At 42.4% G+C, this 20625-nt stretch overlaps 1 protein-coding gene across 3 annotated transcripts in view; it reads left to right on the forward strand.

Moving 5' to 3' along the window:
- The window catches only part of PLEKHG4B (pleckstrin homology and RhoGEF domain containing G4B), a 135255-nt gene that overhangs the window by 15424 nt on the left and 99206 nt on the right, over positions 1-20625 (forward strand). For all 3 annotated transcript variants that reach the window (XM_048839354.2, XM_048839352.2, XM_048839353.2), the window contains exon 2: positions 17354-17551. In XM_048839354.2, the coding sequence (XP_048695311.2) occupies positions 17354-17551 (198 nt within the window). The remainder of the gene's footprint in view (positions 1-17353; positions 17552-20625) is intronic.

Consider the following 20625-nt stretch of genomic DNA (forward strand, 5'->3'; position numbering starts at 1 on the left):
ATGTTTTAAAACTAATTTGAAGATAATAGTTGAAAGTCTTTTTGGAAGCCCTGGTGTACCCTTGTCTTTACTCCAGTCACCTTCCTTTCACCAAAAGTCAGAAGCACAGAGAAGAAGGTGACAGTGAAAAGGTAGGAAGAGGAGGGGGAAAAGGAGAGAAAGGGGAAAGTTAATTTATGAAGAACCAATAATAGTAAATAAAACAAAATAATGAGATGCCTTCTCAACAAACCAAAGTAGTCATATTATTCTGGCAGATGTCACAGGGTGGTACTGTTACACATAATCTTCCAAGTTCTTTTACTTAGTGTATGAGCAAATGTTCGTTCTTGGGAAGACATGATGTGGTATTAGTTTTTTGTTATGCAGTGTTCTCTGTAGAACCAGTGGTCTGGGAGAGGGAGCTGTGTGAGCAGCAAGAGGGTTTGTTCTCTTCTTTTGGTCTCTGATATCAGAGTTAATTCTTGGGGCAGTGTTGCTCCCTGGTAACCAGGCACTGGTGTTGGGCTGAGATTCCTGAGAGAAGGGGCTGCCCTGCCTCCTGGTAGACCACCTGTGCTCCAGAAGTGTGCGTGTATGTCTGTCTGTCTGTCTGTCTAGCGGAGGAGCAACACTGATGTCAGAATGGGATATAGGTGTTGGAAGAAGAGACATCAAAATGAACTTCTCTCACTTGATCTTTGTCATTCTCTCCCCACTTACTAAGTTGTCTGTCCATCTTTTGCTATATTATATCTGAATGTAGGGGATAAACTTGTACAGGTTCACAAGATGAGACCATTATGCTTTGAGCCAAAGCTTAAATTCTCGCCAAGTATTTCCTGGAGCCCCAGGGCTTGGGGCTTCAGCCTCACCGGGTGTACCGGGCTCGGGGCTTCTGCTCACAGGATGTGCCAAGGCGCCGGCGGATTTGTAAATATTTACTGGACCTCTGCTCTGTATGGCTCCAACTGAATTTAAACCCTGCTTTGAACCTGCAAACATCTACATGTGGAATTTTACTCTTTGGTTGCCATTGAGAGACACTACCCAGCTCTTATATAACCCATCACCAGTAGATCTCAGAGTGCTTTACAAATACAGATATGGAAGTGAAATACCCAAGTTTACACATTAGGCCAGGGGTAGAGATAGGAACAGAATCCAGAATCTCCTGACTCCCTGCCTGGTGCCTATCCGCTGAGCCAAATTACCAGAATGTGTTGATTTGTGAATAGCCAGCTCAGGCGGTAGCTGCTTAGATAGCAACTCTTCCACTGCTCCTTTCCTAGCAAGAAAACACTTGTAACCCTATTTTAAGAAGCTTTGAGTTTCCTCAAACTTTAGCCAATTCTTCAAAGTAGGTTAATTTAACATTTGTGTGTACTGCTAGATCAGGCTGGGATGGAGAGTATAGCAGGAGGGGCTTGGCTAATCAGAGATAAATCAGTGGAATGTAAGCCAGCTGGGAGCTCCATGTTTCTGGAATGCTTTGGTACCATGAAGATTCTGTCACAGAAACAATGCATTTTTGAGAGTGGGAGGAGGAAGAAAGAAAAAGGCAATATAACCTCAGTTTTGATTACTCCTCCATCTCTCTTGTAAACTAGAGAATGAAGTCAAACTGGCAGTGCTCCAGCGTAAAGCTCTTTCCATTTAATTATAAAAAGTGAACAGTTTCAACATGTATAGTTTCTTCAGCATGTGCATCAGTCACTTAGTAAGTTAGTTGACATGCAGCAGAATGTGTGTTTTATATAAATAGTAGCCTGCTTTTTAGTTTATTTGTGTTCATTTTGTTATGAATGTGTTTAATGTAAATGTAAACGGTCAAATCCATCCCGGTATATATCACTGGGCTTCAGTGGAGTTTCACCAGAGATTAATTTGTTATTACTATTGCTCCTACAATGTGCAAGGGGATGTTCAAACACAAAAAATTGCATAGTCTCTGCCCTGAGTAAATGGGACTTGAACTCCTAACAAGTTTGTCAATAAAATTAACTGAAGCATAATATAATTTTATAAGAAAATCACTAACTACAGTTTTTGAAATAAGATGTTTATTTCATAGAATCATAGAATATCAGGGTTGGAAGGGACCTCAGGAGGTCATCTAGTCCAACCCCCTGCTCAAAGCAGGACCAATCCCCAATTAAATCATCCCAGCCAGGGCTTTGTCAAGCCTGACCTTAAAAACTTCTAAGGAAGGAGATTCTACCACCTCCCTAGGTAACGCATTCCAGTGTTTCACCACCCTCCTAGTGAAAAAGTTTTTCCTAATATCCAACCTAAACCTCCCGCACTGCAACTTGAGACCATTACTCCTTGTCCTGTCCTCTTCTACCACTGAGAATAGTCTAGAACCATCCTCTCTGGAACCACCTCTCAGGTAGTTGAAAGCAGCTATCAAATCCCCCCTCATTCTTCTCTTCTGCAGACTAAACAATCCCAGTTCCCTCAAGCCTCTCCTCATAAGTCATGTGTTCCAGACCCCTAATCATTTTTGCTGCCCTTCGCTGGACTCTCTCCAATTTATCCACAACCTTCTTGTAGTGTGGGGCCCAAAACTGGACACAGTACTCCAGATGAGGCCTCACCAATGTCGAATAGAGGGGGAATCTGCTCGCTATGCCCCTACTTATACATCCCAAAATGCCATTGGCCTTCTTGGCAACAAGGGCACACTGCTGACTCATATCCAGCTTCTCATCCACTGTCACCCCGAGGTCCTTTTCCGCAGAACTGCTGCCAAGCCATTCGGTCCCTAGTCTGTAGCTGTGCATTGGGTTCTTCCGTCCTAAGTGCAGGACCCTGCACTTATCCTTATTGAACCTCATCAGATTTCTTTTGGCCCAATCCTCCAATTTGTCTAGGTCCCTCTGTATCCTATCCCTGCCCTCCAGTGTATCTACCACTCCTCCTAGTTTAGTATCATCCGCAGATTTGCTGAGAGTGCAATCCACACCATCCTCCAGATCATTTATGAAGATATTGAACAAAACCGGCCCCAGGACCGACCCCTGGGGCACTGCACTTGACACCGGCTGCCAACTAGACATGGAGCCATTGATCACTACCCGTTGAGCCCGACAATCTAGCCAACTTTCAGCCCACCTTATAGTGCATTCATCCAGCCCATACTACTTTAACTTGCTGACAAGAAAACTGTGGGAGACCGTGTCAAAAGCTTTGCTAAAGTCAAGAAACAATACATCCACTGCTTTCCCTTCATCCACAGAACCAGTAATCTCATCATAGAAGGCGATTAGATTAGTCAGGCATGACCTTCCCTTGGTGAATCCATGCTGACTGTTCCTGATCACTTTCCTCTCATGTAAGTGCTTCAGGATTGATTCTTTGAGGACCTGCTCCATGATTTTTCCGGGGACTGAGGTGAGGCTGACTGGCCTGTAGTTTCCAGGATCATCCTTCTTCCCTTTTTTAAAGATTGGCACTACATTAGCCTTTTTCCAGTCATCCGGGACTTCCCCCGTTCGCCACGAGTTTTCAAAGATAATGGCCAATGGCTCTGCAATCACAGCCGCCAATTCCTTCAGCACTCTCGGATGCAACTCGTCCGGCCCCATGGACTTGTGCATGTCCAGCTTTTCTAAATAGTCCCTAACCACCTCTTTCCCCACAGAGGGCTGGCCATCTATTCCCCATGTTGTGATGCCCAGCGCAGCAGTCTGGGAGCTGACCTTGTTAGTGAAGACAGAGGCAATATTTGCCCCCCTGCTTTACAAAAAGGAAGTCATTAGCAAAATTAAAATTTTATATCTCTTCTAAAAAAGTATAGATTTATGGTTGCCTTCCTTTTACCACCCTAACAACCCTAACAGAGGAAAGAAATTTAAAAAAAAAATCCTTATCCCTTGAATCTCATTTCTCCTTATTAACCCCATTATTTCCCTCATGATTTTTTGGTGTTAGTAAATACAGAGATGACAATAGAAGGGATAACAGCATAGCCTGCCCTTCACCGGGTCCAGTAATTCCACGATCATTGCATTCAAACATAGGATGGTTCAGTTTAGGAACACCAAATTGGAACATATTCTTTTGGATTGTATTGGGGTGGAGGAGGGGTAGCAGTGTACTGGGTGGGTTTTGGCAGGTGGTGAATGGATTCAAGTTGGAAATGCTTTTATTTTCTTAAAGGATCCTCCTCCCAAAGAATCCCTTTTGAAACATGAACCAATGGACTGGCTCCCACAGGGTTTTATGATCAGGAAAGGTTTTTATTCAGTTCAAAGTTGGGCACTTGGTAGGGGTTGAACAAAACCACATGGGCACAAGTAATGCCAAAGACATGGGTATGAGACATATGGGTAGGAGCATGGGTAGGAGACATATGTCACTGGTTGGGGGTTAGGATGTGGATGGGGGAGGGGAATGTGTCACTGCATGTCTGTGGTGGAAACATATCATTGGCTGGTGGTGGACGGCAGTATGTCACTTGCTGGGCATGTGCTTGTTTCTCTCCCTCTTTGCTCAGTGGCTTTCCCACTTCTCCCCTTGCTCTAAAACTTGTAATTCTCTTTGGCATTCTTGCTTCTCCCCTCCCTCCACAATGATGTCCGGTGTCTTCTCCTTAAACTCAGGTTTGACTCTTTGATGAGCCCAGTGCTTTGTTTCCTTGTTGGTCTGATTATTGAATTTTCCCACTACTACTATCCAGTGGATTATTTACAGGTGTTGGGACACCCTATGCTTCATTTGTGGTGGTGGAGGACAAATTCCATAATCAGACAAGAAATTATGCACTGGGACCCAACACAAAGACAGTTGTTTTCTAAAGTGAGCATTATGGTAGCGCAAGGATAGAGGTGGAGAGGGAGTGTAGAAAGTCAGAACAAAATGAACCAGAACAGAACCTATGGTTTCAGTGTAATCTGCTGAGGCACTGGGACTACTCTACCAAATCATGACAGCCCCGGGGCAAAACGGACATTTAGTCTCCTCCTTGACACTGCAAGTTCCCACAACCTTTCTCTTCTCAAATTAAAACCAGAGTTACACAAGAAAGAAAAGGCAGTAGTTGCATACAGATAACATGCTAAACAAATGCCTTCAATAACCAATTGCTATCATGACCATTATTCTAAACCACCTTATACACAAATCCATATTAAAAAAACTAAACAGCTATGTGATCGGAACATTTAGGATGTATGGTTAAACACTCAGAAGTATGAGATGGCAAAGGTAAGGTTGTGTACTGAACCTGAGCCCTGTCCAATATATGTGTATGAGCTGGTCTCTCTAACAATGCACAGTGTGACAAAGTAGCCCAATGTTGTTGAGCAGGAAGGGGGGATATGTGACAAAGTCAGGCCGGACAGCTGCAAGAGGGTGTAGGAAGGCAGATATGTTAGCCTTAGAATGTTAAAGACCCTCTTCCCTATAAGATGAGAAGGGGTTACCTCAGGTCAATTAGGAACACCTGGATCCAGTTAAGGGCTGCCTGAGACCTTTTAAAACCAGGAGGGCGAGAGAGACAAGCTGCTACCAGGCTAGTGGCAGCGGGGAAGTAAGCTTCTCCAGGAGGGAAGGCTGTGCTCCTCCCCATAGGGGAAGCAGACAAGCCTGAGTGCCTGCTAGGTTAGGGGAAGGACTGACATCCCGGGGCAGGCTACAGAGTGACACCCAGCCCCAGTGAGGAGGCAGGGGAAGGTATCACCCTTTGTTTTTTTGTGTATGGGACTCTTTCCCTTTTGTTTGGTGGAGGATCACCCTGTAGGCCTACCCTGAGGCCTATCCAGGAAATATTGCCAAAGGAGCACAGAGGGGGGAGGACAAACGCTGCCCAGAGTGGCGTGGGGCTGATTTACCTCAGGCCCACCATCGCCAGAGGGGGAAGTGCTTGATCCGGCAAGATGAAGGAGGTGCCATGCCACAATAATAACTTCATAAAAAATTTTCTACAGCCTTAGATACATGTGACATCTTCTAGGGTTTTGTGTATGCCAGAGAAACAGAGCCCAAGATGCACAGTGAATGGGACAAGGGTTCTTGTGAGCCCTTGCCTTACTCACTGCAAAGCTTTCAACCTGTAGAAAAATAGTATGGTATTGTATCATTATGTGATTGCATTATAATGCAGATGCAGAAAGGGGCAGAGGTAAAGTTGCACACACACAACATTGGCAATTCCTGAATTTTGCGTATGCCAAACAAACATCATCCAAGATGTGAAGCTGAGACAAGACCTTATGCATACCACATAGGTATATATGGGCTGAGACAAGGGATTTTCTCAACCCCTAATTTGTGCCTCTGCATTAGGTATTTCATATGTGCAGTGCATACCTAGAGACATTTACGTATTTGAGTCTACATTCCTGCCCTCTCAAATCTCCTTGGGGGTGTTGACTGGCTATATTTTTCTTCACTTACTGGCCAAAACGGTGTTATACCATGTGAACTCACTAGTGCGGAATAATTATTGCCTTCTCCCTCAGAGGTAGCTTTAATTTAGTGGTGTGTCAAGTGGTTCTTGTATGTATACCAGTCATGTTTTAGTTCCTTGTGAATGAATGGGGGTGCTAGAGAAACATAAGTCATTCTCACACTGTTACTCATTCACTCCGAAAGGTGTACGATTCGCCATGCTAGGTCAAACCTGTGGCCCATCCAGCCCGGCGCTCTGCCTCTGGCAATAGCTAATGCCTATGCTTCAAAAGAAAACAAAAAGCCCCATAATACACCTCGTCAGTTGTGCGAAGAAGCTGTACATTCTCGTTGAAGCGATTTATTTCAGAATGACATGTCCTCCTTCCTAGAACAAAAATAAAATAGCTGGATATTTTCTCTAACATTATTAGTTATCATTTTTACTTTATTTATTTGCACTGAAATAGAGCCAAAAGGCCCCAGTTGAGATTGAGGCCCCAGCATACTATACAAACAAAGGAAGGCATGGTCCTTGACCTTAAATCCATACAATTTAAATAGGTAGGCTTGTCCTGTTTGTGCCGTTTTAAAGTGACCCTTAATTCCTAAATGAAAGACCTTTTTGCTTTGGCAAACAGTTTGATTAGCAGTCCTTTTAGTTATTAGAAAATTCCTCCCTCAAGGTGCTTTCCATTCCTGGTGTGTTCCGAAACATCTTTGCAGACACATTCCTGACTTGACAACAGTTACACTTTTCAAACTCTTGGAAAACAATACTTTTCACATGCCTTTCTCTCATTCCATGTGTAGTTGTCATTCTAGGTTGGCTGCACACAGTTCAAAGTAATACTTATTATTTTCTATTCAAACTGGAATAAATGGAGGTCTTCCAAGAGGCAAGCTCCTCATTTTGTGTGCATGTGGGAGGAGGGAGAGGGAAACGGAGTGGTGCTGTTCAGGATATGAAAGATATCGAATGCATCATGTTGAATATTTTACCTGTTGCAGTTTTATACTTTGATTTCCGTTGCCCTGTGTACAGCAGCGTTCTTGTAGCTGTCCAGGCTGCCTTAATCTTCACAAAGGAGGAGGAGTTGCTTTCAGAGCTTTTTATCCAGATGAATCCCAAATGCTTTCTAAATTACCAGTCAGTCTTTGTCTCTCTTTTGCGCCTGCTCGCTTATGTATGCTCATTTAGGCTCAACGACTGATTCCTGGCCAGACTACCAGGCCAGCTATGCTACACAATGTTGCTTAGTGGAGTCATAGAACATGTAGGATCTGATTGCTGCACTGAGTAGCATTAATCAATCAACTTTGTGCATGGATCTTAACTGAGAGAGGAATGAGACTGTGCTTAGAGCACTCCTGCTGTCATAGAAAATGTTAGGGGTCCAGGACATACAGCTTTCTGTGTAAAGTCCTGAGAGCTTGGTGCCATAGAAAATGTTTTATGCGCCTAGCAGTAGTGCTCATAAGTGCATTTCTCTAAGTTCCGATGCTGGCAGGATTGCTCATGGAACATCTTGGCTCCTACTGCTCTGCTTTTCCCCCACATAGACCACATAATAGCAAGAGCAGGATTTTGCCCTATATCTAAGTGCTTGCCCATAGACAAAAGTCACACCAGTAAAAGCTTGGTTGGCATTGTGCTACCCGCAAATCTGTTTTGGTGGAGTGCACTGTGCCGATGTGTGTGTCAGTGCTTGTGTTTAGTGACTCAGCGTGCTGTTGCATAGAAGTGTGGTCTTCTCCCAGAGATCTGCACGGCTTGCAGGCTCTCTGCTTTAATGGAAACTTCTGATGTGTATTGTGGGATAACCTCTACCATAGAGAATTCTGGAAATGTGAGATAAAATGCCAGAATTCCCTTTGATCTATCCCATAATTCACCTCTTTGTTGTGCCTATTTCTGAACAACACACTAGAAACATGGATGAGGACTGCGCCGCTCCAGTTCATTAGGAGAGAGAGATGCTTTTCACAGGGAAAGGGAAATTTATGTAACGGCTGCATCATTGCCAGTATTGGCCAAGGAAGGCTTGTTTGTGATCTTAGTTTTCTTATAATTTACAAACAGTGATTGCAGTAATTATCACGTATAATGCATTATCCATTTAAAGTCAGAAATAGGACAGACATAATATACCAATGAGTTTGTCAGTTATCTTTTTGAGTTTGTCAGGTGATTAGATTTAACTACTGAGTGCTAAACTGTAAGCCACTGAAAGTTTGGTTTCACTTTGGCAACTTGTCATGTGCTTGCTTCTAATTTGCATATAAATGTATACATTTATATGCAAATAAACACACACAAGCACAATAGTTGCTTGTATCTTTTTTGCTGGATGACTAGAAATAGCTTGTTAATTGAATTTACAGGAGATGAAAACAAAACAGCAAGACATTCACTATGTCATTAAAAAGGAAAAGGCATGGGGCCTGATTCTCCACTGTGTTACACCAGCTCTAGAGCTGTACAACTCTCTTGGCTCCAGTGTAATTACACTGGTGTAAAACTACTGTAACAAGTGTAGCACAGTGAAGAATCAGGCCCTTGGGTTCTGGACTATTAGAATCATTAGTCTTAACAGGGGGTACCTCCATATCTAAGATCAAGCACAACAAAGTGGGGGTTGTGATCTGTTAGGAGACCATACAAAGTGTGTGACCCTCATGTCTGACTTTGGAAGCTACAACTTTAGCTGTTGCTTTCTTATTTTTATCTGCATAATGATTTCTTCACCATCAGCTGAAGGATTCACTTCAGCTCTTCTGAGTCTGCAACAGCTCTCATTTCAGTTTGGGCAGGGGTTCCTCCATTTGTTCTTCACCCAAGCCTAAAGCTGTACAAACACCTACAACTAGATGGTGTTTGATGCACATTAGTTGTTCCACATGGCTGTATAAGATGAGGCCTTTATTCTCTTTCAGCTGACTAATTCCTTGGTCTTCACAACAGGTCCATTACCAATGCTGCTGTTCTCTTGTTTACATACTGACATCTGTGAGGGGATAAGGAGGAAGGACTAAGAAGATTTCCCAGGCTTTGTAATGCACTAATGCTTCTTCTGGGATGCTAACTGCAGTGTGCTCTGTGTTAATAAAACTCAGTTTCAAGTGTTGCTGTTTAAACATCTGTAGAATAAACTGAAGAAAAGAGTTAATATAAAACCATAGTTCATATACAGCCTTTCAAGTGACCTACTGTATTAATTTATTCCAATCAAAAATACTTCTTAACTTTTTTCCTAAACATGATTTTCTTACTGGGCTACTAGAGACTTCCTCTTCATCTATTAGTTTAATTATTTTTAAATATGGCCCATGCATGCTGTGGGGAGAGAGAGGGAGAGGTTTTTAGGACAATGTTCAGACCCTCACAAGTAAGATTATTGTAGCTGAGATGCCATTAGGGCATACTAATATTTTTAGGACCAGTGACAGGTCTTAATCCCGTCTCTAAATCCAGCCAGTTCAATCAGAAACAAAGTTAAACAGGAAGAGAAGCTTCCTGTCTTTTCTTTTTTTTTAATCTCTAATGATTAAAAGGAAAAGAGTAAAGTTGAGAGGATGAAATAATTATTTCTTCACTCGCATACAGTGCGCAGGATGACAACAAAGCTTCCTATACTGGCTGCTGTCCTGTCATGCTACTATCTGATAAACTGGAAAAGCTGCCTCAGGAAGAGGGGCAGTAGCAGACAGTTCTAAAAGGTTCTGTGGAATTGTTTAAAAAACCACAGTTATAGCAATTCTGATGATTTACAGATTTTTAAACACGTAGGAAAACCAGTGTTTTCTAGACTAGGTCCCTGCTAGACAGGGATGCAGAAAAGGACCTAGGGATAAATGGCAGATAAACCCAGGACTAAAGCTGGCTGGAAAAAGAGTGGGACATACTTTCTTCAGAATTTGCCAGGTCATCAAAATTAAAATGTTTTGCAGAGATTGTTAGATTCTGATGGACTTCCAATGGAACCTAGGCTGGAACCTGGCCTGCCAGGCACGTTCATGTCTGAAACCTGCCTGGTTTCCTGCCAGCTTATCCATGTGACTTCCAGGATCTGTGGCTCCAGCTCAGGCTGCTGGGTGGGACTGCCCCAGAGCCAGGCTCCAGTCATATTCACAGAGAATTTAAAAAATTTTGGTTTTCAATCCTAATTGGAACACAATACCAGATTTCAAAATATCTAAAACCTCTGTAAAACAGAATTAAGTCCCACGCGTATTTCCCCCCCTCTCCCCGCCCCCCCCTGAGCTCTGTCAAGGACCCTGAATCTGGTAAAAAGTTAGCCATAAAGGGACTTGCAGTGTTAAAGGGACCTAAAATATCACTGCCACCACCAGAGGACCAGCTGACAGTGGCCAATGGCAAGGCAGCTCAGGAATATGTTGGTTAAATATATTCTCCAGGCAGCCTGTGTTGAACATCCTATGGAGCTTGAGCTGGCGTCCCCCTGTCGAAACTCCTGAAGGATGGCAGCGTACAGACATTACTCTTCCATAGCAGCCTATGAATGCTCTCTGGAGTTCAGCACACATCCCATTGCAGGTGAATGAAGACACTAGTTTAGAATACAGCTTTGAATCATGGTCTTCCTCTTCTTCATGGCTGGCTGTTTGGTACGAAGAGACTCATTTTCCCTGCTCTGAGGGAGAAGAGTCACTGGTAACTCGATGGGGAGCACAGAGTGGTTCGATGGTTCCTACATCCCCAGTCCAATTGTCAACACTTACTGCATTGTGTTGCATGTATCATGTGGTACAGAAAATTCCTGCCACTCTATGTAAACAGGTGGCCTTCCCAGTTGGCATTAAAACAAAGTTCACATGCTATTTAGGGTCAAAACTCACCCCCTTTCCTAGGGCATGGCTTTATTAACAAATTAATGCAAAATAAACAATATAAACTCCAGCACAAACCACCTCCCCATGTTTAGCTGTTTGTGAGGTTCTTCCCTTAAGACTACTCAGCTTTGGATCAGGGTTGCTAATTTTGGTTAGATGTATTCCTGGAGATTTATATCACATGATGCAATCTTTAATTAACGATTCATCTTTAATTCCTGGAGACTACAGGACAACCCTGGAGGGTTGGCAACCCTACCCCAGAACCCTATTCCACATTGAGAGAGAAGGCCACTCCCATCTCCCTCCTACCCAAGGTACAATCACACCTAATGTAAAAGTGAATCAGCAGGTCTGATTTAGCATCTCTCATTTAGCACCTCTCAGCAGGTCTCATTTAGCATCTCCAGGTACATTGCTCTCCACTTACTCTGCTGGGTATCAGACATAGTACACCAAGCACCAGCCAGGTTTATAGCACTCAGAAGTGAATGTGGCTTGAGAGCCATAGGTTAATTCTCACTGAGTTAACCAGTTTTATGAAATGCTTTATGATCTGAGCACATACCTCATTAATGTGTCAACTACTCTCTCAGGCTCTTGCATTGTAGGGTGTGCTACAGCATGTCCTGTACACAGCTCAGATAAAATAGGTAAACAAAACAGCTGGGTCTGAGCAGATCCCAAAATGTAAACCACACACAAACACAGGGATTAAAAATGTGCTCTCTGGGGCTTTTCAGCAATTTACATGGTTATAATATGCAAAACTTCAGGGGGTGAATTTTGTTTCTCAACTGTAGTGTGCAGTAGGGCCAGTAATTGTACACTACACTTTGTTACTGTGTGTGTGTTGATAATGAACATATGGACAAGTAGAACTTAAATACTTTCCAAACTGTTACAATCTCATTTTATTGTGTTTGGTATGTGATTATCCTCTGGCCTACATGATAGTTTTACAATTTAGTAAAGGGTACATAGACTCAGTCAGGCTTCTTGACTGAATTTTTTGTCTATAACAGAATAAAAACAAAACAGAAGTAATTTGATTTTCCTTCTATGCCAATTGATTCTGCATCATTCTTCATATCACTTAATTTTTTTTCTCTGTGTCCTCCTCTTTCCATTCCTCTTACCTTCTAGTGGGCGAGAATGGTGACTGAAAAAATGGGGGTAACGGCATTAAGAATTGTTTTTAAAGCATTAGGGCACTTTCTACAATCCTAGCCAATTATCGCACAGTGTTACATTGTAAGACATATAGCTACCTATATATGGTTAACACCTTTACCTACCCTACCTGGTATTTGCTCAGCCTCTTTGATATTGCTCTGACCTGGCTTTCAAAACAAACTGCAGCTAATCCAAACTGGGATTTTAGCAGTCTGAGTATGGATGCAGGATAGAATGGTTCAGTGGGCAGAACACTCACCAGACTAGGAATTTTGGAACTACTGAGCTGCTTTCATTTGCCTTCCATCTATGGAAGTTCCTGGTATTCTTTTTTTGAGCTACATCGGTTAGGCCACAATATATCACTAATTCCAGCACTGCTGGTTTCCCTGAACTTAAAGCCTGTAGCTTCAAATTCCTCACCAGGACTTGGGTTCATAGCCAGTGAGTGCTGATGCAGCACACACCCCATTGCAGGCTAGTTTAGAATACAGTTTTGAATCATGGTCTTCCTCTTCTTCATCCCCACTTCTGGCTGTGTGGTACGAAGAGAGACTCATTTTCCCTGCTATGAGGGAGAAGAGACACTGGTAACTCAATGGGGTGCACAGAGTGGTTCGATGGTTCCCACATCCCTGGTCCAACACTTACATGCAACACAATGCAATATCATGTGGTACAGAAAATTCCTGCTGCTCTATGTAAACAGGTGGCCTTCCCAGCTGGCATTAAAACAAAATTCACATGCTATTTAGGGTCAAAATCACCCACTTTCCTAGGTCATGGCTTTATTAACAAATTAATGCAAAATAAACAATATAAACTCCAGCACAAACCACCTTTCCATGTAACACAGCATATAAAGTAGCATTGTAGTATTGTTCGTCTGTAAAGTCTCATTGAAATGAAATGAGAAACTGGATGAGAAATTAAACTAAACTCTCTTCACACCATCTTGAGTTGGATGTTTGTGGTGTCTTGGTAGTTTTTTTAAAAGGGTCTTGGCCAAATGGTCTTCTAAACAAAGCGCGTTCTAATGCCTAAGGTGATGAGTTGTTGAACTTGTGCAGACTTCTTTGTTGGCTGTGTTGCTGCGCTATCAGAATGTAATTATTAAATACTTTGAAAAGTGCTTTGTTAGGGACTTTGTGCATTGCATGACCCTGATGATATCTTCCCTGTCAAGATTGTGCCAGAATTCTGCCTTGTTGTGTGCAGGTGTGCTGGACTGATGAGGTCTGAACCCCCAGCACATCCATGCATGACAAAGGAAGGATATAAATTTACCCCTCCACTGAGCAGTGAACTAGGCTACAGTGCCTGGCTAGAGTGCCTTATGGGGCTCCATGGTCCCAAAGGGTGTTGGTTGATGACTTGGGGGTCTGGCTAAGGCTTGGTCTACACTACAGAGTTAGGTCAATGTACGGCAGCTTATGTTGACCTAATTATATCAGTGTCTGCTCTAGAATACTGGTTCCACTGAAGTAAGTGGCCTGCTACACTGACATAATTCCACCGCCACAAGAGGCATAGCACTTATGTTGATGTAGTTAGGGTGACACAGTGTGCATGTAGAAACTGATAATTACATTGGCTACTGGCTGTCATTCTTGTCAGTTTCATGGATGCCTCTGGCTCAGAACAGAGGATCAGAGCAGGAGCCTGGGGTTCACAGCTGGAGCCATGAAACTGATAAGAATGTCAGTTTCACTGCTGATTAGGCTCTATGGTGTAAAATTGAGCCCATCAGTGGGCTCACAGCTGCACACCACCCCAGCCGTCAGTTAGGTGCCAAGCTCACAGCCGGAGCCCCATCCCCCACCACCCTGAGGTGACAGCTGAAGCTGTGAGCCCTCCTGGTAGAAAACCTAGTGTTCTGCTAGGGTAGAGCCATTCAGTGTGGATGGCCCTTGATTGTTCCATCACAACTTTCCAGAAATAGTTCCTCCGCTGGATATGTCTATGCTATCCGCACAACAGTGGCACAGCTTCAGCACTTGCAGCTACACTTCGTAATGTAGACACTTACTACAGCATCAGAAGGGATTTTTCTGTCACTGTAGTAAATCCACCCCTTCGAGGGGTGGTAGCTAGGTTGATAGAAGAATTCAGCTTCATCTACAGTGGGGTTAGGTCGACCTAACTACATTACACAAGGCATGAAACTTTTCACAGCCCTGAGTAATATAGCTAGGTAGACCTACATTTTAGGTATAGACCAGTAAGGGTCAAGTACTTGCTACAAAATAGGTGCTCTAAACCACCCTGAATGTTACATTCAAAGTGGAGGTTGAAATACAACATGATGATCACAAAATGGAATTCATTATTTGACATAGACATATTCCCTCTTCCCCATCTGTCACACATCCTCATATGCCAAACAGTGATTGGCCATCGTGTGGGTGAACAAACCTGTATTCCCCTCTCTACAGCGGCCAACCATAGTTGTGGTACTTGCATTGCATTGTGTGTAAGGGCACAGCAGGGCTAGCAGCTCCATGTGCATCTTCTAAGGGCTGACACAACAGCTGTCTGAGACACTGTGCCTACCGGAGTGCCCCTTGAGGTGGTACAACAGATAAGAAATGTGCAGAGGATTTAAGTGGAAGGGTTAACAAATTGGAGCTCTTTCCACAAAAACGATCAGCAGTGAAATATTTAACCACGTTGACATATAAACCATTACAATCAGATTTCCAAGTCAACCATCCATCAAGATGAACTAACGTAGTTCATGGCTCACTGAGCTATTGCTTCAGACTGTCTGCAAACTCAAAAAACACTGTGTCAGTTTACACTGTTGCTTTCACAACCAAATCAGTTAGAAATGTAATTTTATTTTTGGCAGTTTTGATTCTGAAGCACAATTCTGTAGTCAGGGCAGGATACTGAGGCAAATAATGCAGCTGAAGAATCACGGAATGCATGAGGCTGTGGTTACAAATGTATTATCAGGCCCCAAATTCTCAGCTGTAAAAATAAGCTCAGTGTCTTGAGCAGTATTAAACAAATGTAAATAAATTCAGGATCCCTTCAGCGTTCATGCATGTCCTTCATTTTCAGACCATTGTAGTCCAAGTTTATTTAAAGAGTTTATTTACAGTTTTTGAGATGATACAGAAATGTTTCAAACAGCACTCTTTCTCCAGGAAGAAAGAACAGTTGTTTCTCAAAGTCTCGTATCAAGAAATGTCTGGTCCAATCAGTTTCTAATGTTCAAAATTAATATATACCTTAAATAGAAAATAAAAATCTACACTATGCTGAGACTAAGCACGAGAAATGTCATGCCAAAAGCAGGTTTTTGGAGAAAGTACAGTCTAAATTTGGGCTTAGAATGGGAATTATCTTTCATTCTTGACTATGGAGTCACTTCTGAATCCGTAGGTCATATGTAACTATTTGTGTAGGTATAGAGATATACATTTTATATGTGCATGCATGCATACTGTAGAATTGTTCATTCTAGCAGCAGTTCGTTTTATAGCAAAAAATCAGCCATATCATTTACACTAATTATTTATACAAAAATTCGGGAGTCATCTACATATTTCCCCTTAATGTCAAGATTTTTAATATCTGTGTACCAATTTTCTGGATTCTGTGGGATATATTGTCCGGAGTTCTCCTTAGCAAAACTTTTTTTGCTCAGGACAAAATCCTGTTATCAGAACAATATTGCCGAGTGGGGAAAAGTGCACCAAGTCAAGCAGAATAGGGTTCACATCTGTCTGTGTACAAAGGAGCTGGCTTATCAGGATCCCGGTAGGGTCAAAGGTGCTCAGTTTGTATTGAGCAGAAATTTGGCAATGTTAGCTGAAGCTAGGCAAAGGGGCAACATTAGGGGAACAAACTGGTGGAATCGTGGTGAGACAAAGGATAAAAATACCATTTAAACAAGTGCCCTTGTGTGTAGGATAGGGGAAGAGCCTCGCACTGCCAGGCATGCTCAGCAGCCCGTATGGAGTCCCACAGTCTGGACAGGCTGTGTACTTACGGCGCACTAAAGCAAGGCCCTCCTCAGCAGCAGCAGTCAGTGCCTGTGCCACAGCTAGTCAGCCGTACCCGCAAAGGCTGTGAGAGACTCCACAACCCAGGGCAGGACCTAAGGAGGAAATGCTTCTTCCCTATTACTCCATCACGGGGGTGAAGTCTCCTTGCTAGTCTGATAACAGAAGAAAGAGTGGGGTTGAATGGCCTCATCTGTAGACCTGGCTGCCAGCTCTAAAAGAGGGTAATTGTCCTCCCCTGACTGTATTTTCATTGTTGGTGCCCCCTTTTGAAATTGAATTTTTGTTTTAATCCAGGCTTGATTATTTCCACCAGAAATAGTAAGCAAGGTATTTCCTCAGGAAATTCTGTAACTAAAAAAGGACATTCTTGTATATGTACTGAGATTCTTAAAGGAAAGCATTCTTTCACTCCATGCAGGCACTCCTCACAGAACGACTAGAGAGTTGCTGTCACAGTGTTTATATTATGTTGTTATAAACATAAGGTGATATTTCAACTTTGTTCATAAATGTTAGAGCGATATAGATATATATCATGACGTGTGTGTGTGTGTGTGTGAATATATATCACTTAGAGTATGTCTCGTTGGAAAGATTAAGAAATACACTTTGACTGAAGCTTAGTGTGCCAGCATTTCATATTTTGGATAAATGACTGAACTTGTGTGAAGATGTTTCATCTAAATCTGATTCTAAGAAATGTTGAGCTTCATTGAAATTTAAACAGAGCTGAACGGGGTTTAGATTACAGAAGTTGGGACTATAATTTTAAAAATGGCTAAAACACTTATTGTACAAATTGGGCAAAACAGAAGAACAGCCACCCACCAGTGTACATGCCATGAAATCAATTGATTGACATTTTAAAGTGTTTTATTTACGGTTAGATGTTTGATTCTCACAAGGCACTGTCATGTTGCTTTTTATTTCAGGACTCGGAGTCCCTTGACACATACATCCAGAACACTCTCTCTGCATTGTACCCACCTTTCGAGGCCACAGCTGCCACTGTCCTGTGGCAGCTTTTCAGCACAGTTGAAAAGCTATATCGAGGAGATGGCCTCAGGTGCCTAATTGATTTCCTTGTCCCTGCCAAGAGAGCCTTACAGTGCATTCAGCAAGAAACCTGTGTAAGTATAGCTTACTCTGGCAAAACAGAGACCTCCTTTGTTCCTGACTTGGGAAAAGAGATAAGATGGAATTTAATCTCTGATCTAGAGAGCTCTTTTACTCTAGCAAATAAAATTTTGGATAACCAGGGAACAGTGCAAATTCTAAAGGTACCAAGGAGAAGAGCGACAGAGAATTATTTACCAACCTTTTTAAAACTGTGTCCGGAAAAGGAGTTAACTTGCAAAACCCGAACAGGAAATTAGCTGCAATCTACAGAAGTTGTTGATAGCAAAATTTGGGAAGGAAAACATGGTCTTTCTAACTGATAATTATTTTAAATATCCCAGTGCAGGCACTGAAATGATAGAGGACCAAGGTAAAATATTTGCAATAACAAAAAAAGCGTAAGTCTGGAAGGTATTTTTAAAGACAGCAGATATTGTAGCAAAGAAATTATTGTGGTTATTTTCTTTTCCAAGCTGTCTAAAATCCTGTCCAGTGATGTGTCTGGAGTATGGAGCTGGCTAGGGCTGTACAGTCCACTTGGGGTTCATGGCCGCAGAGGTTTAAGTCCTGATGGGTGACATCCTCAGTGTTGGGGGGAGGATTTTTCCAGCAATTGATTGATTGACAGACAATTGGAGGGAACCTTGGAGGACTTACACTCCTCTGTCTCAGCACTCCTGGCTGGCATCTCCGATATGATATAGCTGACAGGAAGTAGAGAAGTCAAGACCCAGAAGAACTACCATTGCATGCAAATGGCAGATACAAGCACCCTGTCAGCTCCTCCACACTCCAAATAAGACATCTCCCCATTTAAGTTTTGTAACTACAGGGACTCTCTTCTGACCACCTTCTCTCCCTGCAGCAGTTCCTCAGAGCTGACTGCAACCCTAGTGAACACTGTGGGTCCGTGATGCAGGAGAGAAGAGCACCAATCGATGGACAGAGCAGAGGGCTCCTTTGCATGAACTTACCACATCCACAGTTTGGTTCCACGTCATGCTGCATAGATGCAGCTCTCATCTGCCCCTATTCTGTATTCAGTCTCGCCATCCTCAGAGGTGGAATTATTTATCATTCACATACTGTCTCTTTTGGTGCCTAGCAGCAAGGAACTTCTCTTTATTATGGTGGTCCCAACCTGAAATATAATGGTACTGTGTCTGGATTAGCTTTTTTTTGAGACATGCAATAGAAATATTCAAAGACAGAATTTTAGGAATCTGTTTCTCTAAAATGGGAATCAACTCCCCTTTTTCCTTTCCATTCTTCAGTACTAGTAATATAAACATAGGTGAAATATGACTTTCATTTTCCCCAAATTGTTATATACTGTTGGAGATTTTCAGAAAATGCTAATTGTTGTCTCTTCTCTGGGTTGTCTTTTCCACCTGAGTAGTTTCATTTAGATTTCTGATGTGTTTACACTTGGTAAAAGAGTATCAAATACTTAATCCTCCCTCAGAACTTGAGGATAGACTAGATGATCTTTTGAGGTCCCTTCCAGCCCTACATTTCTATAACGTCTGTGAAATTTGCCGTCCAACTAATCTATTGCCTGTCTGGTTTCATTTTTCTCCCCCTAGCTTGGCATGTTCGGTGAGCTTCCTTTCTACTCTTTGGTGTATGATGCTCTTGAATCATTCTCCCCAACCTGTTAAAATAATAATGCTGCTTGGTTCAGGTTTTTGGCATTATCAGCAGGCTGCCTCTGGCTTTCCATTCCTTTAGCTTTAAATTTTAAAAAAAGTTGTTGTTTTTTTTACCATCATTAGCTTTTTCCAGAGTGAACTACTGTTGTCTTTCTGCAGACCTCCACTGCCACAACTTTTCCTGCTTGCTGCTAAGTGCCATGCTCAGCTCATGAGATCCAGAGATAGCATTCAAATTAGCAGTGATGCTTGTTGGTGAGCAGGCAGGAAAGAAAAACGAGCTGGATATACTTTCCCAGTATTTTTGTACCTAAAAAAGGATTGGGGTTCTGTCTGAGGGGTGGGCTGTGTAACAAGATAGCAGGCTTCTCTCTTGACCCACTACTATTAGCAGATGTTAGAAACCTGCATAGAACTCCTGAAGTTAGTAAGTGTGGCTCATTAACTCCTCCCAGGGTACACAGAGAGGCTGGAGTGTCTCTCAGGGCAGAGGTGATAAGAAGCTAAGACAGAAGAGATCCTGGAAAGGAAACTACTGGAACAGCCATACTCAGACAGGAAACGTGGGCTTACACGGAGATTTAGGTTGTTTGTTATAAGTAGGGCTCTGTGTCTGTCATGGAGGTTGTAGAAGTCACGGATTCCATGGGGTTCTTCCCCTGCTGCGGGACCCCCAACTCCCCACCAAGATTCAATCATGAGTATTTTTAGTATCAATCATGGATAGGTCACGGGCCATGATTTTTTTTGTTTTTTGCCTGTGACCTGTCCATGACTTTTACTAAAAATACTCATGATTAAATTGTAGCCTTAATTATAAGCCAACCCCCCAAAAGAGGGGTGAGTCTGGACACTAGGTCAAAGTCAGTGTGTACTTTTGAGGACGGAGGTGAGAATTAGATCACTGACAGACTGTTCTTTCCATCCTTAATATGTCTTGCCTTAAGTCATGCTGTATTACAGCTGCATCTGTAGTCTTCTCCTGTGCTCAACTGAGGAAGGAATTGAATCATCATCCTGCTTAATCGTTCCTTAGCGAGTTATTGGAAGTGCTCCAAAGTAGATATGACTTACGTAATGGATAGTTTATGTACTTGGTTTTCTTTGTTGTGTTTTTATTGTAGCACATTTTGTTTTGATGTAGGGTTTTTTGAAGGCACTGAGTTGTATATGTATTTGTCCATTAGGTGGGGAAATTATTCTTAGATCATTCTTTTAAATATATTTTTTAGCACCTAGCAATATGTCTTTTTTATGTTTGTATTTTGTCATGTGGCTTTGCTACAGGTAACAGCTTTCATTTAACAAATTTCTTAAGAGTCTTACAACAGAAGTATTCCCAAACAAAAAACTTTAATGTGAAGTGAAGATTGCAGTCAGGTATCAGAGTTCTGAACATGTACTACTTCTATGTTTCTGTTTCTCACTCACTC

The sequence above is a fragment of the Caretta caretta genome, chromosome 2 (genome assembly GCF_965140235.1).
Source record: "Caretta caretta isolate rCarCar2 chromosome 2, rCarCar1.hap1, whole genome shotgun sequence".
Lineage (NCBI taxonomy): Eukaryota > Metazoa > Chordata > Testudines > Cheloniidae > Caretta > Caretta caretta.